Source organism: Anopheles ziemanni, chromosome 3, assembly GCF_943734765.1.
Source record: "Anopheles ziemanni chromosome 3, idAnoZiCoDA_A2_x.2, whole genome shotgun sequence".
NCBI lineage: Eukaryota > Metazoa > Arthropoda > Insecta > Diptera > Culicidae > Anopheles > Anopheles ziemanni.
In genome coordinates this window covers 491250-512459 of record NC_080706.1, presented here as the reverse complement: position 1 = coordinate 512459, position 21210 = coordinate 491250, and the positions used below count along the sequence as shown (strand labels likewise).

General features: G+C 44.4%; 4 protein-coding genes across 5 annotated transcripts; 1 reads left to right on the top strand and 3 right to left on the bottom strand.

Moving 5' to 3' along the window:
- Positions 1-545: 545 nt before the first annotated feature.
- Positions 546-2466, bottom strand: LOC131287459 (glycerophosphodiester phosphodiesterase 1). The gene is made up of 4 exons (XM_058316507.1): positions 1831-2466; positions 1576-1774; positions 1163-1347; positions 546-1099 (listed from the first exon to the last, which is right to left on the bottom strand). The coding sequence occupies exons 1-4, from the start codon at positions 2325-2327 to the stop codon at positions 937-939; spliced, it is 1044 nt and encodes a 347-aa protein (XP_058172490.1). The 5' UTR covers positions 2328-2466; the 3' UTR covers positions 546-936.
- Positions 2467-3382: 916 nt separating this feature from the next.
- Positions 3383-9701, top strand: LOC131289046 (uncharacterized). The gene is made up of 5 exons (XM_058318243.1): positions 3383-4135; positions 4210-4856; positions 4930-5988; positions 6952-9016; positions 9097-9701. Exons 1-5 carry the CDS (start codon positions 3577-3579, stop codon positions 9177-9179), a joined length of 4413 nt encoding a protein of 1470 aa, XP_058174226.1. The 5' UTR covers positions 3383-3576; the 3' UTR covers positions 9180-9701.
- Positions 9702-9711: 10 nt separating this feature from the next.
- On the bottom strand, positions 9712-15255 carry LOC131289047 (bifunctional 3'-phosphoadenosine 5'-phosphosulfate synthase). Of its 2 annotated transcripts, none has more exons than XM_058318245.1 (4): positions 14917-15255; positions 10493-11975; positions 10267-10418; positions 9712-10199 (listed from the first exon to the last, which is right to left on the bottom strand). In XM_058318245.1, the coding sequence occupies exons 1-4, from the start codon at positions 14956-14958 to the stop codon at positions 9990-9992; spliced, it is 1887 nt and encodes a 628-aa protein (XP_058174228.1). In that variant the 5' UTR covers positions 14959-15255; the 3' UTR covers positions 9712-9989. The 2 variants fall into 2 exon arrangements, with proteins under 2 accessions (XP_058174228.1, XP_058174227.1); XM_058318244.1 differs by lacking the exon at positions 14917-15255 and adding an exon at positions 13164-13313.
- Positions 15256-16056: 801 nt separating this feature from the next.
- Positions 16057-21150, bottom strand: LOC131287129 (UTP--glucose-1-phosphate uridylyltransferase). Its single transcript, XM_058316147.1, has 3 exons — positions 20901-21150; positions 17274-17899; positions 16057-17207 (listed from the first exon to the last, which is right to left on the bottom strand). The coding sequence occupies exons 1-3, from the start codon at positions 20922-20924 to the stop codon at positions 16322-16324; spliced, it is 1536 nt and encodes a 511-aa protein (XP_058172130.1). The 5' UTR covers positions 20925-21150; the 3' UTR covers positions 16057-16321.
- Positions 21151-21210: the final 60 nt, after the last annotated feature.

The window sequence follows — 21210 nt, the reverse complement described above, 5'->3', positions numbered from 1 at the left end:
GTCATTGCGGTACACTTTTGCGGCACGCACTCGTAACGGACACGCTTAGAATGTGGCGTTTGAACAGATGACCCATCTCTTTATACATTTTCGTGAATCTAGTTCCATTTCGTACCAACTGTGCAAATTTGACAAACCCCAAGGTTGTCTAGAACACGCAAAAAATACCTTAACCCCAAGATTTTGGACGACAGCGCCATAATTGTCGCTTTATTTTACGAAGTCGATTATATTTTGATACAAAACAAAAATCATTTTATGTTAAGCAAAGGATTTAAAATACACACGTTTTAAAAAAGTTGCTATTGAATCTAGACGATATACATGCGTTCAGGAAATTGGTGATGCCGGTTTGGAAACTGGTAATACTTAATGTTGCCATTATTCTCTCAAAGATAATAATAAATAAAACAGTAAAGGGCTAGTGCAAATATGCCAAGCCTTCGGTCCTGCACTTCTTTAGCTTTGGTACCAATAACTCATAAAAATTATAGGATGATGGGCAGTTCCAAACTATTTTTATCGTGTTCTTTCCTAATATACGGAGCAGTAGTTCCTTACGTAGGGTAGTCGAACGAAAACTGTTCCTTCAAGGATTATAGCTTTCAGGAACCCGGATGGCACGTTATCAACACGACGTTGAGTCAATGATCAAGTCGAAGATGTCGTAAAATGTTAGACATGTAAATACTGCTGCTTACTATGACAGTACTAGGCATTGGCTATACCGATTTTATATGTACTAACGTTTCAGTTTTCAAAAACATACCTTATACAAAAAAAAATACATTATTCGTATTACACCAATCTTTCGCGGACTAGATAAGTATGCGGTTTGTTTGCACACTTTAAAGAACAGTGAGCTACTATATGTGTGCTTTACTTAACTTAAAATCTCAAATTATTGTTATTCTGTTACAAAAATTACTAGAAAAACTATTTTCGGTACGATTTGAATATAAGTTGAGGTTCAGAGCGGAGTGAATCCGTGACATAGAGCGTTTTCGTTATCTGTTGAAAATAACGCTTTTCGTTCGGTGAATTTATTGTATACACGATAGGCCGAACACCAACATTATTCCATAGTGTAGCGATTTGTCTGAAACATATAAAAAATGATTTAGCACCCTTGTTATATTGTTAACACATATTATATACTCACGCATTAAACTCATCCTTGTGAAGAAAGACAAAGCTAATACCAACGACTGGTACAATTAAATTGCGATAAATGGCACCGATGATTGATAGTAATATAGCAGAGGTATTGAGAAAGCGAGGCATTTTAACACATCCAAATTTTGCCATCCATAGTGCACACACCAGCTTCGGGTACTCGCGACGTAGCTGCGAAATAAAAAAAGGAACACATTTTATCGTTACACTTGCTTCACACTGAGTCTAACCGCGGGACCATATAACAGCGTACCATACCAAATGCAACCCAACACTTCCGGGTTGCAGCGCACCATACCAAAATCGGTTTTTGAAACTTGACCGTACCAGTTTTTTGGTATGGCACGGTGTAATCTAGTCTCGCGGTCATAATCGTCTTGGGGGAAAAATTAAACCTACTCGATAAATGGTCGACGCTGAAGAACAACAAAATATGACTCGTTTAGTGAATATTGGAGAATTCTTCACCGCTTCACAAACGATGTCCAGCAAGTTGGTGCTTACTTCGGAAGCCAAGAGGAAAACTGTGAAATCAGTGGTTTCAAGTAATTTCAACAGTTTCTCGAACGTCACAACCATCTCGCACTGAAAAAGGGCCCTGTAAAAATGATGTCTTTTTATACTGAAACGAGAATTCCTCTACTAGTTTCTTACCCCAGTGGATGATGTTCGGTAATGCTGAAGTTATCGAAGAAACTGGAATGCAGTCGGCTCACTGGCTCATTTATGTCAGCTCTTTCGAGTGTGGATTTGTGAAAAATAATAGCTTTCCCATCACTGGTAACGCTAAGGTCCAGCAGAATATTCCGATATTGATGTGCGAGACACTGGTTGATGGCAGCCAGCGAATTATCTGGAGCATCGAAAGCACCACCCCGACTCATGATCGGCCAGTACAGCGGTTCGCTTCCTTGTGCCGTTTTATTTTTAGATAACATTGACATAATAAGCTCATCTTCAGGGGACCTCAGCTTCACGAATTTAGATGCAATGCATAGCAGAACGAAAAAAAGCATCAACCATGGAATGCCGACTGATGCAAAGTTACAACATAACCACAAGGCGTTGACCAGGAAAGTGCAGCATGTCGCAAGAAACCAACACAATTGATAAAGCATTTTACAAACTTGAAAGATTGTCGCAAAATACATGCGATTCGGTATGACTTTCGTTCGATTTCCAATATATGATATCACTTATGCTACTTTATTTCGACTGCTTTGGCGATGATTGGTTTTTCCTGCATGTTTTCTCTTTTTTGTTAGGTTTTCCTGCGGAAAAACAGGATATCAAAACACGGGAGCGACACTTAGAACATTTTGACGTTTTATATGGAAAAATACCAAGGTAGGTTAAGTTGTTTAAGGTTAATGAGAAAATGTTTAGTGTCTTTCGCGACTTATGAAAAAAAGGTCGGCCCCGATTATCGACACTTCTACGAATTTTGTGGCATTTAGTAAAAAGTAACTAACAAAGTAGCTTCAGCCACTTTTTTAAAGTTCTGACAAAGGATTTTAAAGCTTTTGATTTCAAGCTGCGCTTTCAGGTTCGTTTTAGCGGTGGATAAATCGAATCCCTACTACGCTCTCGAATCCCAAGCCATCAAACAGGCGTGTCACTAGTGATGTGCGTACTGAGCAGTGCCTGAGTTGAATCTCACTACTGAATGATTGATTTAAATCCTAATTTATAAGTTTCCATAGTAAGTAGTTCTGTTGATCATGAAAATCTACTACCGTGATGAAACGATTTTCATAGTAAGTATGGAATACCGGGTACAGCGATTATAATGTTCAATTCTGTCTAAAGAAATTCTCAATAGTCGTAAGTGAAATCGGACGAAAAACTCAATCGTTCGATTTGAGTAAACTGATATCATTCACTTTGGCTTTACATCGTCTCGTTATGTGACTTTTTCGACTCATCTCGTATCTGAATCAAGTCACATCAAATTCAAATAGATTCGGATCAAGTCTCAATCAAATCAAGTCAGAATCGAATCAAAACCGGGCACCGATCAAATCAAATTTATTCAAATCCCAAACAAATCAAATCTAACTCGAATCCTTCAAATGGGACTCAATCCTTTAGAATCCGCCTGGAGGTCGATTCTTCGGATCTTCCGAATTCCGATTTTGCCAACACTAGATTTTTCAGCGGAGTAAAAAAGTCGATTCTGGCGGACGAGTCGCGTCTCGGTCCATTTTATAGAGTTTTTCTTATGGATCCGGTAAACCGTGTGGTCGATAAACTGTTGCAAATGAATGGACTTTTTTGCAGTTAGAGTCAGTGCGCGTGAAAAGTAGAAACAGCACTTTGGATACTGTGAACAATAGGCATTTTCTGCCCCTTATAAGTTATATCGTTTGTTCCCAGACGGGAGCTTCGGCATCCGTCAAAATGTCTTCGGAGTTCGACAAGTTCCAAGAGTGCCTGAAGGCGTCATTTTGGAAAAATGTCAAAAATAATCGTGCAGAGCGCAAAGCAAACGGCACTGCACTAAAGGTTGAATCAAAATCCGAACAGAATGCATCCGAACCAGTGACGAAAGTGATACAGCCACTGCCCGAACCTCAGCAGAAAGCACCCCCTCCTGTGGTGCCTGAACCCGTTGTTTATAACAAAAAAATCGATGCCCACATCGATGCGTCGCTGGAGGAACTTCTCGCGAAAGATCCGAAATGTGAAGAATATGATGACTATGTTCCTCCCCGAGCCCCCAAAACGCCACCCATGAATGATTACGATGACATTGTCCATCGACCACAGACGCCAATGGAACTGCCGGATACAGATGGTGTTGACATTCTCGATTCTCCGGATTGCTCCGGGCGCAGGGTGGCTCATCCGAAAGAAACAAAAGCGGATGAAATACTTCTAGAGAAATTGTGGCAGTACTTCGGCCATCGTGATTTTAAAAGTCAACTTCAGAAGGAAGCTATCGAAACAATCATTGCAAGTATGTATCTAAAAACAAAAGAGTATTAAGTTCGTTTTTACATTTGAGTTTGTTTTATTTTTCCCCTCCTATAGGAACGCGTGATGTGTACGTTTCGATGCCTACGGGAGCAGGAAAATCGCTTTGCTTTCAACTGCCCGGCGTTATGCAAGATAACAAAGTAACAATAGTATTCTCCCCGCTACTAGCGTTGATCAAAGATCAACTAGACACTTTGGCTCGAAATAAAATCCCCGCAGATTCGATCAATTCGAAAATGAGTGCTCGAGACCGTGAGCGAGTTTTGAACGATCTGAAGAGTGTAAAAACAGACATACGCTTTCTGTACATCACCCCCGAGCAGGCTAATACTGCAACGTTCAAAGAAATTATGAGCCAGTTGGTCAAATTTCGCAAAGTTGCCTATGTAGTAGTAGACGAAGCGCACTGCGTCAGTGAATGGGGACACGATTTCCGTCCGGACTATTTGAAGCTGGGTAACCTGCGAACTGAGTACCCTTCCATACCATGGATAGCTTTGACAGCAACGGCTTCGAAGCAAGTTGTCGAAGACATTTTGAAAAATCTCCGGTTGAAAGCACCTGTGGCAATGTTCAAAACCCACTGCTTCCGACACAATCTATACTACGACGTTGTATTTAAAAACTCTATCCAGGACGACTACCTGCATTTGAAAGAATACATCGAAGGTATTCTGGGAAAACAGGACGAAGTGAAGCCGGTAAGTGTGAACATTTCACTCACAAAGCAGCTACACTACTGTACTGACAAAAACGTCGTTCTTTCCATTACAGAGCAAGCGGGCGTGTGGCATTATTTACTGCCGCACACGGGAGAATACCGAGCGTGTGGCCGCTAGCTTGACAAAGCTAGGCCTTCGTACGGTGCCGTACCATGCTGGGCTGAAGCAGTCGGAAAGAGAGCAAGTGCAGGAGGATTGGATGGAGGGCAAGTACGTTGCCATAGCGGCCACTATCAGCTTCGGCATGGGAGTGGATAAAGGCTCGGTGCGATTTGTCGTACATTGGGACAACCCGCAGAACGTGGCCGCCTTCTACCAGGAATCGGGTCGAGCTGGTCGCGATGGAAAGAAATCCTACTGCCGCATTTACCACTGCCGAGAGCAGTGTAAATCCATCGAATTCCTTCTTCGCCAGGATTTGCAGAAGAGCCAAGATACGCACAAAGAAGAGGCTGTCAAGCAGGCTGTGAAAAACTTTGAAAAGATGGTGGAATTTTGTGAAACTGCTCGCTGCCGGCACCGGTTGTTCTCGGACTATTTTGGAGATGACCCGCCAGACTGTCGCAACATGTGCGACGTGTGCACGAATACAAAAAAGGTTGAAAAAGCGATAGAAATGTTCCAGCAGCTCGCTTACACTGGGAAACTCAAAACCATGACCGTTTATGATGAGGATCCGTCGGATTTGTACGGTGGTGGCCGCAAAGGTGCAGATAACGAGTATTATGATGGAAGCAGCAACAGCTACAGTGAAGGACGTGACAAGCGCAAACAGAGTGAATCCGCTTTACTGATCCAAAAGCAATTCGCGCTACGCAAAGCAGCGGGTGCAAAGGAAATGAGTATGCATCGTTCCGCCACAATTGGGCGTGTAAAATTTGCCATGCAGACTCCCGTGAAAGTAAGTGGTTTGACGATTGCGACTCGCGAAACCAACGTTACCACCCTGGCCGATTTGATGAAGAAAAATGTGGAAAACTGCAAGGGTATCGAAGATCCCGACTATAGCCTGGTGTACAAGGACTTCGAGGACATCGCCGTCGAGATGGAGTATGAGGCATTCACCAAGAATACAGTGAAAAGTCTGTACCATCGAGCGATTGTTAAGCAGGTAAGTGAGATGATTGGTGAGCGCTCCGAGCAATTTCTGTTCCTTCGTTGCAACCCAGACCCCATTGTTAGTCTGGGTGAAATACAATTGAACTATTTTCTCACATTCATTTTATTTTTTGCATACGTCCTAGGACATATGGCCTCCTAGTACAATCAAATATACTTATTTACCGCCATTTCACCTATCAGTTCAGAAAGTTTCAATCAAGGTGCGTTTTTCGCTTTTTGTGAATCAAATCAATTTTCAATCCACGCCTATCAACGATAAACGTGTATTTACAACACATGTTGCCAGTGTAGAAGCGTACGGCAAACGGCTGCAATGTCGTCGACCCAGACCCGAACGACGGAAGGCGCAAGTTGCTGGGAAAGCATTCACCAGAGTGCGTTTGCGGCTAGCAAACCCCAAGGCTAGGTTCTTTGCTCAACTTCCACCCAACCAACTTTCGTCGTTAGCACACCATCAGCTTCAACTTATGTTGTACTGAGTATCCGTCTCAATCGCCAACTCAACCACACTTTTCCTCTGTCGCTCGATTGTGTTGTCTTTGCGTTTACCAGTGAAAATGCGCCGGGTTCAACGATCAGATCAACCAGCGAAGAAGATTATCCTGCAATCCGCCCCCATGCAATCAATATGTCAAAAATCAAGGTTCAAAACTATGAGCAGGTATTATTGTTAGCATATGCAAATAATGTTTTAATAAGGAAAAATGTTAAGTCCTGTTTTTGTTCTTGAGCTTTCGAATTGGCAGATATTAAGTAAAAATTTGGTCCAGATAAAGAGAAGCTTAACATCGATCCACTGTAGCATTTTTCTTTTATGCATTGCAGAACGAAACGAAATTTAGTATTCTTCCTCTCTACTGCTCCTTCGTGGTTGACTGGTGCAGCGTCAATGTTGCCGAGATAGGCTGAACTTTTGCTAGATTATCAGTTTAATGCTTATTCCTTTCCGTAGGTATCCGCTATAAAATCGGCCATGGCCGACAAAATGCTTCTTCCTCGCCTGAAGGAGCACTGTCCAAAGCACCGTGCCGCCATGGGCGGCGATTATCGGACGATCGAGGGTGATCTAAAGCGCAAGTATGGCGACAATGTCGTGCAAGAACTTCGCTCGGACGGCCATGACAAGAAGTATGATTCCCATCATCACCACCATCATCACCGGAGCGAACGGAATGGCGATCGTAAGCGATCCTCGAAGCTGCAGACAAAACCCAGCTCCTCGCGGGACCGTGACGGCCTCAGTCAGTCATCGATCAGTTCATACTTTAGCGCCAAAAATAGTACCTGCTCGTCGGCCACGGCGTTGGCAAGTGGCTCCGGATCCGGCCTGATGACGATCGACGATGGTGACATGTGGGACGCTGATCCAAAGAAAGATGGCAGACGTTCTAGCAACGAACTGGCGCCACCGGGACAGGTTCCCGCGCCATCAGCGATCGGAGGCCCAATACCACGATCACCTCCAACCTCTCCGATTTCGCCAAGATCACCGCGTTCTCCCCGTTCACCTAGATCGCCGCGATCGCCACCATCACCACCGCGATCTCCACGATCTCCCCGCTCGCCACCATCACCCCGATCCCCTCGATCGCCTCGATCCCCGTCGGTGGAGTATGTGTCGAACGAAGCGTACCAAGACCCGCCGTCACAGACGCGTCGTTTGAGCGAACACAGCGATCATCGCCGTCGATCTACGTCCGGTTCGCGGACGGCTTCGAAGGACCGCGTCTACAGGGAACGATCCCGGTCCGGGTCTCGGGGATATTCAAGTGAGCGATCGCGAACCAAGCAAAAGAATTCCTACAAACGGTCGCGTGAAAGCAGCCGATCGTACTCACGAGAACGTTCCTACTCCTACCGCTCCGGTAGTTCTCGCTCGCGAGACTGGGAAGAAGATGAGGTCGCACGAAGACGGAGGCGGCAATACGAAGAAGAGGAGTACGATCGGGAGTACGATCGCGGCCTAACCAAAAAGCAGCGTAGCTACGAGGAGGAGCACGAGGCGAACAATAGTACGAAGCACAACCATCACCACCAAACTGTCCGACGCCCGCCATCGCCGTCGCCTGAGGAAGAGTTCGCCAGCTACGTGGCCCCGAAAAAACGAGTATCGCATTACGTCGAGAGCGGTTCCGCTTCAGCAGGCGGGAGCTACGGTATCGGGGCAACTTACGTTTCGGGAGGCGGATCGTCGTCCGGATACAACAGTTATGGGCCACAGAAGGCCACTGGCAGTGGCAGTTCTTCGCAGATGCTCAACAACGAGGATATGTGGGATGACGATCCCGAACCAACTCCGGCCAGCAGCAACCGGGTAAAGGATAATCATCCGCCTCCACCAGCATCTCCGCCGCCGATGTCGCCCTCTCCGGAACCGGAACACCAGTACTTGCATGCAAACTACGTACCTCCATCGCCGCCGCCGCTTCATTCATCCTCTCCCGCATCTCCACCACTACAGACTTCCATGCATCACGAAAAGCACACTCAGAAGCAGCGCGCGTACGATCACCGTTCACCGTACGATGGAGCCGCCGTCGATCCGCGTTTAGCTGGTATTCCTAAAAATTCTCCGTCTTCCGGGGGCGGTGTACCGGTATCATCTGCATCCGCAGGCATTCCAATGGGCGGATACACTGGAATGACGGGAGCTAACTTAAGCACTTCCAGCGGCATAATTTTGCAGAGCGGAGCTCTACTGAAACAATCCGCTGTCCTAAACACAGCTGCTAGTGTGAGTGTTAACGTAAACAACAATGTCACGGCGGCTGCCAACCAACAGCAGCACGTAACTCATTCTTCGGCCAGTCTCACACCTGGAGGGCCTCCGGACTCTGCCGGATCGACACCTTCCGGCTCACAGCTGGCCGAAATGGAAAAGAAGAAGAAAAATCTGGCCAGCTGCGTGATTCAATTCCTAATGCCGTACTATCGCGAAGAGAAGATAGTTTCGAAAGAGTTGTTTAAAGGGCTAGCAAGGAAAATTTCTCACAAATTCTACGAAGCCGATGTAACCGGTAAGTTAAACTCAGAAGACTGAAACCCTGAATATAGTCAGTCAATTTTATGTATTTTATATTTACAATTACCTTTCTAGCCGAGCGAAAAGTGAAAAAGTACATCGACGACATGATGGCTCACAAAGGAATCATTGCAAGCGAGGCCGATTTTCCTAAATAGAAGCGAAGCAAAACGCGCATTTGCGCGTTTCGAACAAGACCGCGCAGGAGGATGTAAAGATATGCAACCGATGGATGCCGCTCTTGGTGTATCTTTTCTAGCTGTAAGATCTTCGTTTGTAAATATTAGAGCTAGATAAACAATGATGAGAACTACTACTTTGGTGCATGATCAAGCTGAAGCTGATTTTTATTGGTCATCAGCTAGCGAGGATTGAATATTCCATTGTTACTTTTTTTTCGACTGCAACCCATGCGCTCAAAAGAAAACCAATGTCGGCTGTCGGTAGTTTCGGTAGCGATGGCAGTTTTAAAGTTTCCAGTTACGCCGCTGACACGTAACAAACTACTGCGGTCTCGAATCGCGTGTCTGCAAACCTCCAAGATGAATTATGATTAACATTTATCCGGCTAAACTAAGCAAATCGGTGGCTTTGCCGTCACATTGCACACAGATAAATATGTTACTTAGTGCGCGAGGAAGTCGTCTAACAAGGATTGTGTGAATAAAAAATACCATCGCATAAAGAAATAAGGTTAACGTGTTCTTGTGTTGTTTATAACGTTCAGCTGAGAAAGTCGCGGAAAAGTACCCAGTTCGGCGCTTTATTTACCCGGTGCATTTACAACATCATAAAATGTGATCGAATGTTACAGATAGAGATTGTTCTTTAACATAAAAGGCAACAATTAAAGCAACCAAGAAATGCCATATTCTAGAGAATCTGTTTCGATGTCCAAAATGAATCAAATCTATGCTTGTGTAACAAAATTAAAGGAAATCCGTTTTCCAACGATAGCCTCATTCGCACTACTTCGTGCTCTGCAGCGACTGGTAGTACTCCGACAGTATTTGCCAAGCCTTTGGCTCCATGAAACCATCGGGTGGGTTCTCACCGTTGCGTGCGAGCGTTCGCATTCGCGTACCGGAAATGAAATCAAACTCCTCCTTTCGGCTTGGATCGAAAAAGGCCATTTTCGAGACCGATTTGTCGTAAGCTGCCACGCGGAAGGGAAGAATCTGCAAAGCCAAATTTGTTGGAGCGATTAGGAGCATGATCACTTGAAAGCAATGCGTCGGGGCTTACCTCAATGCTATCCAATCCTGGAGCCATCTTAAGAACTCGCGCTCCATGTGTTCCGTCGTACAGGTTTCCATCGGGATAGACCATCTTATCAGGATGCGGCATTCCGGCAGGATCGCGTCCCACAATATAATGATTCGCTCCGGCATTCATACCTGGTTGAAGTAAATCGACAAAAGAGCATTTCTAAAACGAATCAACTCAAGTATGTGTGTGTGTGTCTACGTACGAGCCTTTGCATGCCATTGCACTTCCGTCGGTCCTGCATACATCATGGGAGAAGGAAAAATTGCTAACACGGTATGCTTCCTGTCCAGCACACCCGAATCCAGCACGGCCTGATGCTGTGCCATGCGCACTGGCAGCGGTACATCATCGTCCTTCGTCCAGCCACCAAGCGGATGCAACAATAGTACCGGATTCTTGAAGCCACGTTCTAACAGCTGCCGCCGGCAATCGCTCATCAGCAAAGCGTGCCCGTTATGGATGGGATTACGCAACTGGAATGCGAAAACGGCGTCCGCCTTTATCTCGCGGAACTTTTGACGCAGCTCGTTCGGCGTCAGACGGTAGCTGTCCAGACCGTCGTTCCATTGGATACGTTCCAGCACCTCGATCTCGCCACCGACGAGATAATCGCCGGATTCGTAGATCATCTTAATGTACGGATGATCGCGGTTCGTTGTACCAAACTGCCGGGCGCAGCGTTCTTCCTTTCGTTGGGCGTAAAACTCCGGCTTCCGCAACACCGCCACTGGGCGCCCCTCATACTGCAGCGTAAGGCTACTGACTCCTTCCAGACGCTCCTTATCGGACGCACTAACTGACAGCACTATCGGGACCGATTGATTGACACGCGGTGCATCGTCGTCGTTCTGCAGACAGTTGAAGTGGAGCGATTGCAGATACTCTTGCTCGCGCATGAAGCCCCGCAATGGGGAGGCCCAACCTTCGGCTAGAACCTGCAGCCACTGCAACTCTACCGTTGTGATCGGTATGGCCGGCAACGTTTTTACCTCCGCCTCCAGAGCCGCTTTCAGTGCTTCCGACACGAAAAGCTCCGGCAGGGCCTCGTCCTCTTTAAGGAACTTTGGAATGATCATTTCGTCCTCCAGCAGCGTAATCAGCTTGAGCGTCGATTCACGAATCGACAGTCCTTCCGTGCTAACGCGCAAATCGGGCGACTCTGGAGCCTCGTACGCCTGCGTCACTCCTGTGAAGCCCTGAATCATTCCCTGGCGGGCCTTCTTGTACAGTCCCTTCGTGTCACGCGTTTCGCAAACCTCCAACGGCGTATCGATGTAGATTTCAAAGAACTTCAGATCAGCATCCTTGTGGATCTTACGGGCCATCTCGCGATCCTCGGCAAATGGGGACACAAAGCTGCAGATCGCTACCACGCCACTGTCGGCGAACAGCTTGGCAACTTCCGCCACGCGTCGAATATTTTCCTCGCGATCCACCTGCGAGAAGCCGAGGTTCTTGTTAAGACCAGTGCGTATATTGTCACCATCGAGACCGTAAGAAGGAATCCCTTTCGACACCAGGTAGGCCTCCAGCTCGAACGCGATCGAAGTCTTGCCGGCGCCACTCAGACCTGTCAGCCACACCGTACATCCGCGGAACCCCCGACAGAGGCCAAGGTTTTGACCTCGTATTTCGCGCGATACATTATGCTTCTGCTCGGTGACATTTGTCGCTACTTGAAGACACTGTGGAAACAAGATAGTGGAAGAGATAGAGATAAACAAAACCAATGAATACTTCCGTTGTACTATAATAAACTATCGATCTGATCTTCATATATGAAAAGCAACAGCGAAAAACCACCTCTTGCATCGTTACACGCATACGGAAAGGCGTCGAATGACGTGAACCGTCTCGAGACGCAAGTCTTAAGTACATGACAACTTAGGTAGGAAACATTGCCGATAATAAGCTTACACAGATAAGTTGTTTGTTCTGTATGACGGGTTTGCCGTTAGATGCGTCTCCTTTCCCAGCGGTACCTCAATCCGCCATCCAAGATAACCCTACACAGCGGCAATGGTGTACACCCCCGGAAACGTGCACCATAGCAAAGGGGACACATTACTCGTTTGTTGCATTTGACGCTAGAGGCATCGTGGGGTTTGAATAAAACCTTCTGAGCTCCATAGGACGGTACACTTTGTTTGTGCAGTTTTCGTTTGTTTCGTGATAAATGAGAGTCGACGATCACGCACATTACACGCGACATCGTGTCGGATGATGTTAAGTTTCCTCATAGAATAAGTTCACGGAATCGATATCCATTTCTTTGTCGATCATCGGGTGGAAATTCATTTAGGAAGGTATTTAGTTTAGACCCCATACTGATATTTGATAAATGTAAAGGGCAGGAAAACTGCTTGCCCGGATGTTAATTATTTCTTAAATATTATTTTGAATGCAAATTTTACCCCATTCGTTTTATTCGTTCAAGATATATTATCACGATTCAAATGCAGGTCGTTGCCCGACCCGCCTGTCTTTTACATAACCAGTCAATGTCCACACTCGCGGGATGAAATAAGAAAGCTTCAAAAACTATTCCCTTGACTCCTATTTTCCGTTACCATAACCGTTGTGAAGCCTTCCTCAAGCTGTTTCCTAGGGAACGGTATTTTTTTGCCTTAAATTTCACACTCATCTCTGGAGAAGTGCGCGCCATAAATTGCTCAATGGAGTTGGGTGATTTGCATAAGAAAGGAGGATCGCGATCATTCAGTGGTGCGCATAAGTGAAAGTTTCAATACACACGATGATGTCGAGGACCATCCTGAAGGTTCGGGTTGAATTTTTTTTCTCCCGCGTGTAGGGAACATTGTATAAGATATGGTTGGCGTTAAAATGAGCTCGCATAGGTTCGCCTAACTTACCTCCGCCGAAACATTTCCTGGACAGTTCTTGTGCTTACTACAGCGCGTCTCTGCTGGGAGGAGGCGTTTAACGCACTCGTTCTCATAGTTGGAGTTACTTAGAAAGGAGTTATTATTGAAGTTGGCGATTTTCCTGCGCTTCACGAACATTTCACTACGATCGGTCTAAATTTGTAGAATTTTTGAATTTGAACGTTTCGGTTGCCCTAGTTGCGGCACAATCGTTGGATTTTTCGAACAAACAATTGGGGAAATAGCACTATAAAAAACTTCTTTAAATTACCATGCACGTCACAGCGTTTGGTACTTGTTGCACAATGCAGCTAACGAGAAGGAAATCCCTGAGCTTGTGAGCACATCCGATCACGTTGATCGGTGGAACGCGATTGCTCGAAGATTGGAAGCTGCGCTCGAAGAAACTTGCTTTTGCAATGATTATAATGCAGCCAATGCGGAAGATCGCTGTTATAGCTCGGTGGCGGTGGTTTCCTCGCTGGGTGAAAGTTTCCAACGATCGATCGACACACCAAAACAAGACGATCGTATGACCCTTTCCCCGCACTGTTTTGTTGTGGTTTGCTTTGGATTGTTTTTTTCCTCGTCACTTTAACCGTTTTCCAAGCTTATTTTCCACCTCTAAGATGGCACCATCGGTAGGAAATACGTGGTACATATTTTTCAACAGAATGCGTCAGAGCAGCATTGCAAATTCCCTGCTTTAGACAAAGCGACTTTAGGTGAACGCGTGGCGCCGTCTAAACGTATTGTGAGCAGTACGCATGATCGTTGTGTCCTATTTATTTATTACAACCGCGCTTCATAATCAAACCCCGCTATGCCTACCACCGTACCTTGATGTTCATTAACCCAACAACAAACTGGCTGCCAATGGCCGAGCAGAAACGTACTAGAGCTCAATGTAATCAATGCGCAAAGGGTTATGGTGCAGACCGAAGCACTTGTCTTGTTACTTGTGCGCTTGGTGACCCTTACCAATCGAGGCAGTATGTACGACTATCGGCTGCGATAAACTTATTTGATAAGCATAACGTTCGTGTATGTTTTTTTAAATTAATGAATTGCTGCGTATGCAATTTTTAATGCCTTTTGTCAACGCAGCACTACACCATACCGTGAACAGCGAGTCAAATCAAACAACCATTGCTGAAAAGCATGTGTGTTACTTGGTTTGTTTTAAATAATTTAGCTCCCTAACTATTTGTGCTTGTTCCAATAATTAACATGGAACTAAATGGTGTAAGTCAGCAATGCTTAATTTTTATTTGAGATAATTCTACATTTATCAGCAAATATTCTGTCCCCACTATCAGCTCCAATGCCTCACATTCGATAGATAATTCACATTCCATATGGCACTGTAGTGTTATGCCGAAAGTATGCCATATGTATTGTCAATTAACATATATCACGTGTTTGGAGCATGTTTCCGTTTTCTAATACTTTTTTCACCCTTTCAACTAGATTCAACATTAAAAACTGCTTACAGCGTATCCAGATCAGCATGTTGCAAGTAATTGGTGTTTATTTGAAACAGGCTTTATGAAACTGGACATTCCAGCGGAAGTATGAACATCTAAACCATATCGTCGAAGCAGATTTCAAAATACTTCCTGACTAGCTAGTTTAAACATTGTGGAACTCGGACAATGCTTATGAAAATATACATTGTTCTCCATGTTGATCACTTTCCATACTAGAGTTGTTGTATTGAAATGCTATCTCGGATACTTACTGTTCTCTGTTTTTTTGCTGCCTTGTCTGGTTCTCCACTCATCTTGATTATTAGAACTGTTTCCTATACAATCTATCTTTGGTTTACTTTAGAAAATACTGAGGCACACACACGGTACGCTGACGAACTCACAATCTAATTGTGCTACTTTACCAAGCTCTACAATTAGCACTGTGTGGCGGAGAAACAGACATGCGACACAACTATCGCTGCTACAAAGGAATAAATCGAGATGTGTTTGAGCACCTTCGCCTAACCTCCGTGCGGAGTTTCCGTCAGCAATAATTGGATATTTAACTGCCGTTGGCAATCGAGCATTTGCAAGCTTAGCACCGGTACTTTACGTGACAAAACTTTGATAAAGAGCCAAAAGTATGGAATGCGGCGAACGGGATTTTTGTAAACAATCGTCTGTCAAATGTAACTGCCCGCCCGCTAGGCGATTTCGAGCAATCGTCCTAAAAATGTTCTAAAATGAAACAAACATCGAGCAGTTTTGTATGGGAAGTAGAACGAAATAGCACGACTGGTCAAAAACGTACTGCATTTGTTTCACCACCATACAAAAAAGTAGAATGTTTGTTCCGCGCGTAGGACGTTTTTAGAACGATATTTCGAGCTGCCTAGCGGGCAGTTTAGTAACCTTGGTGGCAATTATTATTACAGTAGATCCCCATAGTACGCTATACTCGATATACGCGATTTCGCAATACGAGATTTTTTTAATATGTGAGTTCATAGCGTTTACCGTTGTTGCTTGAGTTCTGATTGGTAAATTTTTCTATGTTTTGGTAGAATGAACAACTTAATACGCAGTTTCCAGTCCGACAAAATTTCCGTCTGATGCAGGGCAAAAAAAACACCGACAGCTCATAACAGATGTCGACATCCCACCAGCTAAAATTCGATTCGAATCGACACACCTAAATCCTAGAATTAAAATGTTGAAGAATATTCAAGAAAGCATCACACCCTAAAGCATAAGGTCTTTAAGTTGTACACCTTAAAACATTTCCAAAAACGACTACTTTCCCCATGTTTGCATGACCATATGTCGACAGGAATTTATTTATGAAATCACTTTGCTTTGATTCAACCGTTTTATTTAACGCCTCATGTAAAAAAAAACGCTCCTATTTATATGAAGTATTTTGTGCGGATTAAACACATTATTAAACAACAATGATACAAAAAACACGCATTGAAAAACCATCTAAACTACATAAACCAATCAAACATGAGAGCTTTAAATCCGCCTTTTAGTTATTATTTTTTTGTATTGCTGTTTCATCATCTAATGATAACCACGTTTCTAAATAGTCATACCATAACGTATTCTTTAGTAGTAAAGCTTCTAAGAAACTAACTGGCCTGGGGTGTAAAGTTTAAGTGGCCATCGAAGTTTTCAATGATCAAGAATACGCATGTTACCGGATACAATCTTGTTTTCTAGGATGGCACCGGCCGGGATATCAATACGATCGCCATGGTTAGCTATGATAATAACCGTGCCTCGCAAGGAAACCCCACGCCCGAAGGTAACATCACCAGACACGGTGAGATGATCGAGCTCGATCAAGTCCGGAATATTGGCAAAACGGCTAAGAAACTGATTGACTTTGCTGAAATGGTTGTCACCCAACTTGACCAGTGGCGTCGTCGGGAACATGCGTTGTGGTGACATTACCAATGAACCGTATTTTAGACTGTACAAGTTGGACATCACGAGTAGCAAGTCCGAAGTTTTCTTGACAGGTAAAAATCTTGACCGTGGAACATTGATACCAATGCCACCGTCGAAACACTTCATCGCTGCACCGACGGCCGTTTCCAGTTGGATCACGCGCATACCGTTGTCCAGAGTTTTGTTGTTCACGATGATCTCCATGTTCATCGTCTTTGCATTGAGCACTCGCTCAATCGACTCCAGTCGTGCCCAAATGTTGTTTGTGTTGAAGAATTTGAACGTCTTGACCGATTTGAAGTCATCCACGTGCTCTTTCGGTACCTGCGCGATTTCCAATAGTCGCAGTTTGTTCTCGTAGTTTATCAGCGTACCACCTTTCACATCCGCGCGCGTCTTATCAGTAACCTCCATCACAAACTCGATCGGCTTGTCACCCTGTCGATCATCACCAATTAGACGGTTCAGAATCTTAATGTCCACCGTTGCGCCCAGATTATCGATGTTGGAGAGGAAGCAGTACTCCCGACCTTCTTCAATGAACTTTCTCAGTAGCCCCGAGTTTTGGAAAGATTGGTAGAAATCACCGTGACCAGGCGGGTACCATCTGTAAGTAACGGTAAAGGGTATTTGAAACTTGACATTACAAAGTATAGATTATAATCGTGCTTACGCTTCAATATCATTCTCGATGGCAAAATCTTTAGCGACCGGAAGAAGCGAGTCCCGGCTAATTCGTGGGTAGCAGCTCTGATTGAAGGTGTAGATCTGCACCTGGAAACCCTTGTACTTCCGGATAACCTTCTCCGTGTCTTCGTCGGTGTTGAAGGAGTTCATGAGGACCAGTGGTACGTTAGCATTGTATTTTTTGTTCAAATGCTCGATCTGCTGGACAGTTAGATCTAGGAAAGTCAAATCATTACGCACGGGAATTACACTTTTTGGCCCATGACATCCCATCGACGTGCCTAACCCGCCGTTAAGCTTCACCACCACTAGTTTGTCCAGCATGTCACGGATGTGATCTTCCTGGGGCGATTTAATCGTCGAATAATCCTTTACCGCTCCTTCCGGCAGCTTCTCAATCCGATCCCAGTCGACCGAGGGTCCGTCCTCCTGCAGGAATCGATGGTAGAGTGCCTCGAAACCGCACATTTCCTTCTGAACTGTGGGCCGCCGCACATCTTCAACCGTCTCCAGCAAATTGTCCAGGTCTTTCTTCAAACGCATCAACGCATCACGCTTGGTCGCCTCGTGGAACTCTTTCGTATCCGATGGTACACGCTGGTGTCCACGTACCTAAAAAGTAGTCGAAACAAAAACATCCCAATTTAGACCATTTTTAACCTTTATCTTGCACTATCATTGTATAAAAACACGCGATTAATATGGGGACATTGATGAGTCATGGACACGAACATGATACATGGCAGTTGCGCGCTGGATAACATTTTTCGCTTCGGTAACCTTCAACGAACCCATTTGCGACAGTAATTTAAACTCGAAACGTTGGATTTCATTTAATAGGACTCAGAGAAACGTATGAACCACAAACTACGCAAATTCGTTGAACGTTTAGTAGATTCTGCATGATTTTTCGCTTGTCATTCGATCGACTCAATAGTTATTAAAATAGAATTGCTGTTCACCATTAAGCTCGTTTCGAGCGCCACTAGAATAAAATATTCATCTCTGCGCCAAACCACGAGTTGGTTTCACGGTCGCGTGGTGTTCTTGAGGAGGTCAACTGCACTGTACGCAAAGGCCTTAACATAATTATGCTTCGCAAACGAACCTGCCCATTGCTAACGTTGGAATGGAACATTTTAAAATGCGGTTTTCCCGCATCCGCACTACTGTGGACTGGCTCAGCGTTCAGCACGATGCAAGAGTTCTGTAGCCTGAACATCATACCCGGTTCCGATCTTAACGTTACGTTGACTTCTAGACGCTTCCTGCGAAATCAGCGCTTCGATGGCAGTGGGAACGTATTTCAATTGTTCCACCAAACTTGGAGATTGACTGTAGTGTCGGTACTATGATTAACTAATTCTTAAATCAAAGCAACAGAAAGCCACACGAGCAGGTATCTTCTAACCAACAGCGTTTGATCATCACAGCGCGATACTGAACCATTGAGAGTATTCACAAAGTCTTTTATAGATTTTTGCTTCGCAAATCCCTTCCCCTTTAGAACGAGCAAGTTGCTTTAAAGTTGTCGTTTACAGTGGAAAAAGATAATCTTGTCGAAATTGTGAGACGGTAGAATTACCGGTATTCTTAACCTAGCCCAACGACAAAAAGTTATGCTGGATTACCATCAATCATATTGTAGTTTTGTGTAGGTGAAACCGGGTTCTTAATGATTATCAATTCTAGTTCGCTAGAACGATACATTCAAAGCTGTCCAGTTTGACTAGTGGCTCGTATTGTAGTGCCAGTCATGCTGGTGATCGGTATTTTTTATGATTGTTCTTTTCCTTTATACATCAGTGCCAACACCTTGGAGTTCATATTTTTGACCTTGGAACAGTTGCAATGACACAGCTTCCAACATTGCTATTGGTTCATCTGTAGTACTATTGTACTTTTATTTTGCAATATAGTCGTAAACTGATAACACTATCAGCTTAAACTTTAGCGTCACCAAAGTAAGCAAAACAAGCTGTTACAAAGCTTCCTCATTGGTGTAATTAATCCGGAGCAATAATACTGCACAAGTGGTCTTCGGAAACGTGATGCAACGTGACCTACTCAACTAACCCCATTGCATGATAGGATAACGCTATTAAACTGTACTGATCGCACAGGAGTCTATTACGCTAAATATATAGCTATAAGAAACATTTTATACGACAAACACCCAAAACCGACATTGGTAGAAAATTATCTAGCGAATGGTTTTGGTATCACTCGTTGCATCATCGCTGTTGGGCTCAACTGTACAAATATAGGCGATCGTATTCACATCTGCTCGAAGATGTATTGTTTTACAACATGTTTTGGAAATTGATATCACAAAACCACATATTCCCCCAAACATGCATTTTGTTCGAGTTCGCTCTTCTTCGATAAGGAGAAAAGTTACTGGAAGTACAATTCCTTTCAAGATATTCAGCATCCAAAAGCAGATTTATAAATTTCCAGATTAGTCGTATCACTTTACACGCGACCGTTACTCTTATCTCAGGTCTTGTGTCTGTTGACTTTCATTTGTTCTTCAAAAAATATTCGAATGTTGCTTCCCGCGACAGGGTAGCTTCACCGGAAGGGCTAAGGTCATGCTATCACTGCAAGGACGCGATTTGGACGCAAGGACGCTCACCTTAAACCTTACTTTGTTTTGATCAACGATGATCGTACTATAAATATAAATGCACCCTAATAAATCTTACACTTAGTAGCAAGTCGATGGCGCCGGTCATTTTGGGGCTTCTATGGCTGTAATTTGAACGGTCGTTTTCCAAACTGTACGATCACTCCCATATAACAGTTTCAATTAACCTCCGGTGATCCGTTGCAACTATTACGGAAACGATATTAAACACAAGTACACTCGTCGGGATCAGTTCCAGTTGTAGAATTTAAAACGATCCAAGTAGCGTGTGTGGCCTCTTCTTCGACCTAAACGGGACTGAATTGCTATTGCGTGTGCTTCCAGTAAGTATGACCGTTCAAATCTCCAAGTTCCCGAGACAGACCCGTGCATTAGCGATAGGACTATTGCCAGTGCTGAGAGAATGATAACGAATCAGCGTTTTTTCGAAGTGGAAAGACAAGGTTACGCTACTTTCATCCCTACAACGGAAGATGGGTGGGGGAAGAAAGATGTATACGAGTGGTGAGAAAATTGTGCCTCATATTTGTAAATATTCCGTTGACCAGTTGAGTTTAGAAAATAACCTAACGAACCGAATCAAACAGCCTGCGCTATACAGGTAGTGATTTGCCAAAGATAAGATGCGACCTTAGCACAGTATAGAACTGGTTGAGTCCCCCATGTGAGGGTTGAGTTACATAAAGGTGGGTCCCAGAGTAGCACAGTTTAAAATGTAATAAATGTAGTCGAAATGCCTCGGATCCATTTTGTGTTGTTTAAGCTTAAGCCAATCCACCCGATTGTCATCCGATCAACATCTCATTTTAGCATCCTAGCAGAGGCCAAGGTCGTCCAAGGTCACGAGTTAAACAAAATGAAATACGTCGGCTCGGGAAGAGCCATCTCATCAGACTATCTTTCACTAAAGTGTACACTAATAAAGTGAGACTAATCAGGACATGAGTTATCTTATCGGCTTACCTTCTCGTTCGGAATATTGAGCATTCTGTGGATCGAAAGCAAGTCCCCGGTATCACGACAAGTGGAACCACACTCTACACTGCAGGCCTCCCTGAAGCTCAAAATCTAATTGGCGCGCAGTAACACCACAATTTGGGACACGTAACTGAATCGTAAACCGAACCGGCGGTATCCAAGCTCAAATTAAACGGACGGTACGGTCTGCAACCACGGATCAACTGTTTTCACTTCCCGACGAGTACAAGAAAGTCGCCCGTCGGACCGCAGAAGAAGGTAAAACAGTTTTTGACAGTTTGCTATCGTTTTGTTG